The sequence below is a fragment of the Bubalus kerabau genome, chromosome 1 (assembly GCF_029407905.1).
Source record: "Bubalus kerabau isolate K-KA32 ecotype Philippines breed swamp buffalo chromosome 1, PCC_UOA_SB_1v2, whole genome shotgun sequence".
Lineage (NCBI taxonomy): Eukaryota > Metazoa > Chordata > Mammalia > Artiodactyla > Bovidae > Bubalus > Bubalus kerabau.
In genome coordinates, this window is record NC_073624.1 from 166833635 (window position 1) to 166841375 (window position 7741).

Here is a 7741-nt window from a genome sequence, read left to right on the forward strand (position 1 = left end):
CCAGATCACAGGGAGCCTAGGGAAACATGAACTTGGATTTTTCTCCAAGTATAATGGAGTGACTCTAACAGTTTCAATCAGGGTGATAATGCCATGACCCAATTTATGTTTGTAAAGACCAGCTGGACTACAGCACGGATAATGGATTGGAGGAAACAGCGCAACATGGACATGCTGGGGCCTGTACGGGTGACAAGTGACAGGAGCTTGGAACTGGTGATAGCAGTGAAGATAAGATGCTATGTGGGAAATCTTTAGCTACAGCATTTATATGCGGACTGCTCAATCCTCCTTCACATACTCCCACTTGACTATATCAACTGCCTGACTTATTTTTACCCCGAATGTCTCGTTCAAATAACAACTCCAGTTTTAACCGAGATCAAACAGGGCCGGGCTGACCCTAATTGCGGGGGGCGGGGGAGGGGGGCAGGACACAGAGCCGGAAAGCTGATGCGTAGTCGCCGGCCCACCTTGCCCTCGGCGGAGCCCCCCACCCCCACCGGTCCTCCCAGGTGAGCGCTCCCAAGCAGCACTTCCGGCCGCAGGTGGGCTGGCGCGACCCCCGCGCGCCCAGCCCGAGGGCCCGCTCCTGGCCGCCCGCGCGAAAGGGCTCCATCCCGGCTGCCAGGGGTCCAGGCGGGGCTGCGGCCGCCTGGAGAGTCGGAGCGGGCCCCGGACATGTCCCGCCTGACATTCAACCAGGCCGCCAGAACACTCACCCCAGGGCCGCGCGGCCACCCGTACGGAAACGTACACGCAGCAGCCGCAGTCAGCCGCCGTAGAACTTGGACTAGGACCGGGCGCGGCGCGTGCGTCTTCTACGTCTCGTGCCGCCGTAAGCACCGCCCCCAACAGTGACCCGCAGCCGTGCGTGGGGCGGGGCCTCGGGCGCATGCGCCGGCTCTAGGCGTTATTTTGAACCCGGGTGAGGACACGTGGTTTGAGCTCGTGATACAGCCGTGCTTTTCTACCTGCGAGCCGAATGCGGAAGTGGTCCTGGTTGCTGATCTCTGGATTGTGGCTAGCGCTTCACGCGTGGTGAAAAATACATCTTTAGTAAAGGCGATTATAAGAATTAAAAGAAGGAATAAGAATTTTTCCGGAAAAGGTAGAGAGGGATACGCAGTGTGCGAGCGACTGTGCTGACAATTAACCATGAACCCCAAGGAGAAAGGAAGCTTGCGGAAGGGGGCTGTCTTGAGCGCCACACGCTTCAGTACCTGGCACGGCTGTTAGTACCTGAGGAATAGGGAGAGGGCTTATTTATCTTTGTTCTCCCTCTTACACACACACACACACACGCACCCCGAGTGGTGTGTGTACATAGTGGGCCTACGTCAGTGTCTTGATTGCGTTAGTCACTTAATATTTGTCCTCAGATCAAAAAGGAGGATTTTTGAGCCGGGTGACAATTCAGCTGGGAACGTTTGAAGAAACAAAACGGTCACACACAGGTTCAGAACAAAGGGAGAAAATTGAGCTTCACCTGAGGAAGGAGTAGCCCCCTTTGGGTGGCAGCTGTCTCCAACAGCAGCAGCTTCTTTGCCCAGAGATTCCTGCTCTGGGAAAGGGTGGATTTTACAGGGATCAGCGCCAGAGAGCCTTCTGGGAGTAAGTGACTGTGGGAAGAATCTTCCAGGTCTGAGCAGGAAAAGGGAGTGGCAAGTGTACTTGAAACACTCAGTAATAGCACTGTATCTGTCCTGTTGGCGTTGCCAATCTACATATGCCCAGAGCCGTCCCACACCAAAATAACTTGTTTCCTTTTCTCAAAAGGAATAAAGAATTCTAGTCATGTCTTGAATAAAATATTGAAAATAGTAATGCATTAGTAAGATATTAGTTTGAATGCTTGAATGGGAGAGCAGTTTTTCCCAGGTATATAGTGGTTACCACTTTGAGAATGAGGTCCCCTTTCTAATGTGTACTGTTTGGGTGAGCCCCTGTAAATCATGCAGAATTTGGACAGGCAGCAAATGGTAGACTAGGTAGTTGAGGAGAGTTAATAACAGTGTTTACAGAGGTGTGGGCAGGATTTAGGAAAACAACTCAGGATGGGATAGTAACCCTGGGGCTAGTGAGAGACCAGGAGCCTCTGTTGCCATCTGTTTTGGGCTAGATTGCATCCCTCAATTCATTTGAAATTCTAACCCCCAGGACCTCCAAATACAGAACTGTATTTGGAGATAGGGTCTTTAAAAACCCTAAAAACTGTTAAGTTAAACTGAGGTCATTAGGGTGGGCCCTAGTCCAATGTAACTGATGTCCTTATAAGAAGAGGAGGTTAGGACAGAGAGACAGAACAAAGGCCATGTGAAGACACGGGGAGAAAATGACCATCTACAGGCCAAGGAGAGAGGACTCTGAAGAAAACAACCCTGCCAACACCTTGATCTCATACTTCTGGCCTCCAGAACTGTACAAAAGTTAATTTAAGTCACCTAGTTTGTGGTACTTTGTATGGCAGCCCTAACGAACTAATAGATACATCATCCCTGGTTCTGAAGGGATCATGGGAGGACATGGGTTCAGAAGATAGTAGCTGAGTGGAGAAGACCGCTTGACCAGAGAAATACAACAACCTGTGGTCACTCAGCAAGGGGGAACCGCGGAGGTAAATACCCTGGCCTCACTCTCCTCCATTATTTCACCTGCTGGAGCCTCCCCTCTCAAAACCACTGAGAGGAAATTCCCTGGCAGTTCAGTGGTAAGGATGCCTCGCTTCTACTCTTGGGGGCATGGGTTCGATCCTTGTGGGGAACTGATACCACATGCTGAGTGGCACCGCCACAAACAAAACAAAAAACACAGAGCCAGAGGGCAAGGGAGCCTGTTGATGCCCATCGTATGGACCAGTCTCTTAGAGCACAGGGCAGGGTAGAGAGAGATGCACAATGAATCTGGAACATCAAACAAATATGCAACATATCCCATGCAATTATAATTATCCTTTTAATATCCTTTTAATTTAGAAAATACATGATGATTCAGAGTCCCTCTTAATTCAGTAAAGCTTTTTTACATGAATTTGTATTTAGTTAACTAAAGGATCTGTATATACTTTCAGTCACGTTTCCCCTGACCTCTCTAGACAGAGAGTAGTAATAAAGTCCTATTAGAAGCAGATTTTGTTGACTCCTGTGCCCACCTGAACACACAGGGCCCTTCTTTCTGTCCAGGCCCTGAAAATGAGATTAGCGCACTGTAAAGGGGACTTCTCGGCCCTCCCGCCATGTGAGGGCGCCACGAAAGGTGCTGGTCCCAGAAGTGGGCTCCCACCAGACACGCGCAGCCTGTTGACATTGTGATCTTGAACTTCCCAGCTTCTAAAACTGTGAGAAATTTCTGTTGTTTGTAAGCCACCCAGTCTATGATGTTTTGTTAGCAGCCTACATGGACACAGAATGTAATAGTGGGATTTTTAGTAACTTATTCATAATACTCATTTACAGACTGAGATATCTAGATGTCAATCAAGACCTCTTCTTTCCTCCATATTCACTCAGTCCCTATTGGTTCTGCATTATTGTTCTGGATTTTAATGCATTTGACCTAACAAGCACTTGTACAGCCCTGACTGGGGGCCAGGTTTTGTCCTGAGTGCTTTACAAATATTAACTCATTTAAATATGACCAGAGTCCCCCTCCTGCCTTTACTTTCTATTTAGTTATCAGTGTAAGAAACTCTCCCCCTGCCCTTACAAAGCAGAAGAGCTAAGTCGACTCTCTCTGTTAAAAATTTCAGGGTAGTGACGATGCATCAGTTTGGTTCTCCATTCCCCATAACCATGGCAGAAAAAAAAAAAAATGTACTGGAAGTGCATTGAATATGGGCAAATTTGATAAATCCAAAAACAGAAGTAAAAGCGTATTGTTTAGAATTATCTTGGCAGCCACTGGAAAATAATGTTGAATGTATGTGGAATAAATGAGCTAATAAATTTAAGAACAAAGGCCATATAAAACCATATACTTCCATTGAAAATGTATGTATGTCTATATGTATGTGTGCAGTGTGTGCAGTGGGGGAGCATGACGGATGGTCTCCTTACTTTTGGTCACACCTCCACCACCGTCTCTCTCATTGATAGAGCCTCTGTGTCTCTTAATCTCACTGTTTCATATATTCTGTCCAGCTGTGTTATTTTCCTGATTTTTCACAAATCCCTCCCTGATTAGTTTTGGGCATTGCTTGCTTTTTTCCGAAACATTAGGGTCCTTTTGGTAATCTTCGGCAAACACCTTGCTCTCCAAAGCTGATATAGGAAGAAGAGAGCCAGTATGTGTAAGCAGCTCTTTTACCTAAACTTCAGAAGGACGTACCAGTGTGCCCTGATTTTAGCAGGCTCCACAATTTCAGTGTGATTTTTTTCTCGTCAGTAACCAGCATTGTGACTGTTCTCTGCAGCTGTACATTAAGGAGATGTCTAAGGAACTCGTGGTGATTCTGAACACATGAGAAGAAAAGTTATCATTGATCTAGTCTTCGTATCAATGGAAACTGGTGACTGATTAAGAGTGTGAACATGAATTTAGCAACTGTAAGAATAACCTGAGGACATGGACGTGTTTACAGGATATAAGACTCCAGCTGAAATTCGTGGAGAGAGAGTAGACTGACATAGACCGTGTGCTGCACTGCTGCTGCTGCTGCTGAGTCGCTTCAGTCGTGTCCGACTCTGTGCGACCCCGTAGTCGGAAGCCCACCAGGCTCCCCCGTCCTTGGGATTCTCCAGGCAATAAGACTGGGGTGGGTTGCCATTTCCTTCTCCAATGCATAAAAGTGAAAGGGAAGTCGCTCAGTTGTGTCCGACTCTTCGCGACCCCATGGACTACAGCCTACCAGGCTCCTCCATCCATGGGATTTTCCAGGCAAGAGTACTGGAGTGGGGTGCCATTGTGGAGCAATTTCACATATTTGTTCTTTATCAGAATAGCTCCCTCTGAGCAGCCAACTCTCAGAGAACGCTATTACACCAATGGCCACTAGAGGGAGCAGAGCATCAACTCTGGGTTGATTTCAACAGATACATTTGCTTGAGTTGCTACAATAGTAACCAAAAGTGGAAGTCAGGGAGCTCCCTGTTCAAAAGCCAATAAAAATAGGCAAGGTTGGTGGAAAGGTAAGTTTGCTTTATTTTGGATATAGACAGCTGGCAGGGAGGGGAGAGAGGAATGAATGTGGGGGACACAGAGGTGAACAGGGCAGAATCTCTGCTCTCATGAGACTTACATAAAATCAGAGGGAGAAAACCACAAATGCTTTAAGCAAAAATATGAAATAATAAATGCTATTAAGGAACATGAAATAGGATAATATCTTAAGAGAGTGATTGGGATGCCCTCCTAGCCAGTGTGGAGTAGTATTCGATAGGAGACATTACAGCTGCAATCTGAATGATAGGAGGAAAGTCACCGTATGGGATTAGGCAGGAGAGGATCCTTGACAAGAAGTAGACGAGGGCACGTGCACGGCTGGACCACTCAAGACGCCTCTTCTCTGTGCATCCGCTGCGTGACCAGCGCCTGTTTCACCTACACCCTATTCACATGCCTGACCTTCCTACATACTTGCCCCAAGCCCAACCAGTGACTGTTCTTATCGAAAGGGCAGTGAGGAGCCTGCTAGTTTCTCTGGTAACCAATGATGTCACACCACAGATGTCAGTTCCCCCTGTAACTGACAATTTCCCCTTGCCGGAGCAGAGACTGCCACCATGACCCATACAGTGGGGTGCCATTCCAGGACGCTGCTTCAGACATGTACACTCCCCCTATCCATCAAACCACTGATGTCCCTGTCACTGACTCAGCTCTTTCTTTGGTCTTAAAGCTGGTCAAGCACAATCCTTGTAGGCCTGTGGGCTGCAGCCCAGCAGCAGGGAAACACAAACTTGGCAAATCTACACACTAGAAAATTGAGCACCGCGGCTACAGCCATGGAAGGCGGGGCTGGATGCCTAGGGCTCTGTCAGCCAGGCCTAGAGTTAGATGTTATTCCAAGTGCAAATCAAATCCACTACAAGTTTAAGGAAGTTACATGATAAGATTTTATTTTAAAATATTTTTGTATATGGGTAGTCACAGGTGAGGGGCTAGTGGTAAAGAACCCACCTGCCAATGCAGGAGATGTAAGAGATGCAGGTTTGATCCCTGGGTTGAGAAGATCCCGTGGAGGAGGGCATGGCAACCACTCTAGTATTCTTGCCTAGAGAATCCCAGGGACAGAGGAGCCTGATGGACTACAGTCCATAGGGTTGCAAAGAGTCGGACACGCCTGAAGTGACTTAGCACACAGCACAGTCATAGGTCAACGAAATAAAATTCTGAGTCCAGAAATACACCCACATATCTATGGTCAATTGATTTTCAACACTAGTGCCAAGACCATTCAATGGTTATCTCTTCAACAAATGGTACTGGGAAACTGGATTTTCACATATAACAGAATAAAGTTGGAAGCTAAAACTAAAGCTCTTAGATGAAGACTCAAGAGGTAAATCTTCATGACCTTGGGTTTGGCAATGCATTCTTAACTATGACACCAAAAGCACAGCAATAAAAGAAAAAATAAATCAATTGTACTTACCAAATTAGAGATCTCTGTGCGTCAAAGGACGCTCTCTAGAAAGGAAAAGACAACCCACAGAATTGGAGGAAATATTTATTTGCAAGTCTTTTATTTGATAAGGGCCTAGTTTTCAGAATAATGAACTCTTCTGAATCAACAACAAAAAGGAAAGAAAAACCAGTTAAAACAAGCAAAGTACTTGAATAAACATTTCTCAAAAAACATTGGCTAAAGTTATCAGATGTGGTCTGAGTTAATATTGTCTAGAAAGAAAGCCAGTTTTCTTTCCTCCCACATTCGGGAACAGAAGAAGGATCTAAAAAAGCAATGTTAATGGTGGTGATTTTGAGGGGGATGGGGTGTATATGCACGTTGCAAGATTAAACTCCCATTTCAGCCTATTACATCCTTATTCATTTTTCTCCCCCCCATATTTGGAGCTAGCAATATGTCTGACCCTTGGAAAGTGGACAAGTAAATGTCTGAGCCTTTGTTCATGTGCTTCTCTCTGGGCTGTCAGTACAGTGATATTCTATAAGTCCTTATTATTTACTTCAAATTCCAGTCCTTTCATAAAGCTTCCCCATCACCTTCAGGCTGCGCTTCCTTGCTCTGAGTCCAGCACACTCTTCAGCAGACTGTTCTGTAGCTGGCTGGGCCAGTGTCCATTTCCCCCACTGATGAAGAACTGGGCTTTCTGCTGCCCCCACCAGCTCACCCTTCCCCTCCAGGGGCACCAAATGCCACTCCCAGCCCTGTCCCCATTCCCAGAGCTACAAGGACTATCAAGCACTTCAGATAAGGAGGTCCAGCCACTGCCTCTCAATGCATCAGCCCCTTGGGGACCCGCTGATCTCAGAGCCGTCAGTTATTGTACCAAGGTTGTACCAAGCACTGAAGCTTTAAAAACTTGCCTCCTCCAGCCTGGCATGAGCCTCTACCCACAACCCACCTCATTTCTGCAAGGGCTGTGTTTAGAGACCCACGAATTCCTCAAGATGCTTTTTAAGACTTCCTGTTCTTTGCTGGTAAATTGTTAATCAGTTTGTGGCAGCATAAATAAAATTAGAGGGTTTAATTAAAACTAATGAACGAGTGAGTGGAGACCGGCCTGGCCGCTTTGCTCTCTGAGCCTCAGAGCAGTAAATAATGAAAATGTCACACGGC

The 7741-nt window shown here is 46.7% G+C and overlaps 1 protein-coding gene across 2 annotated transcripts in view; it reads right to left on the minus strand.

Moving 5' to 3' along the window:
* Nucleotides 1-1114, minus strand: part of ERCC6 (ERCC excision repair 6, chromatin remodeling factor) — a 71865-nt gene extending 70751 nt beyond the window's left edge. The window contains exon 1 of one of the 2 annotated variants that reach the window (XM_055538481.1): nucleotides 723-1114. In XM_055538481.1, coding sequence (XP_055394456.1) covers nucleotides 723-897 — 175 coding nt within the window. In that variant the 5' untranslated portion in view covers nucleotides 898-1114. The remainder of the gene's footprint in view (nucleotides 1-722) is intronic. The other variant, XM_055538489.1, reaches the window with a different exon arrangement.
* Nucleotides 1115-7741: the final 6627 nt, after the last annotated feature.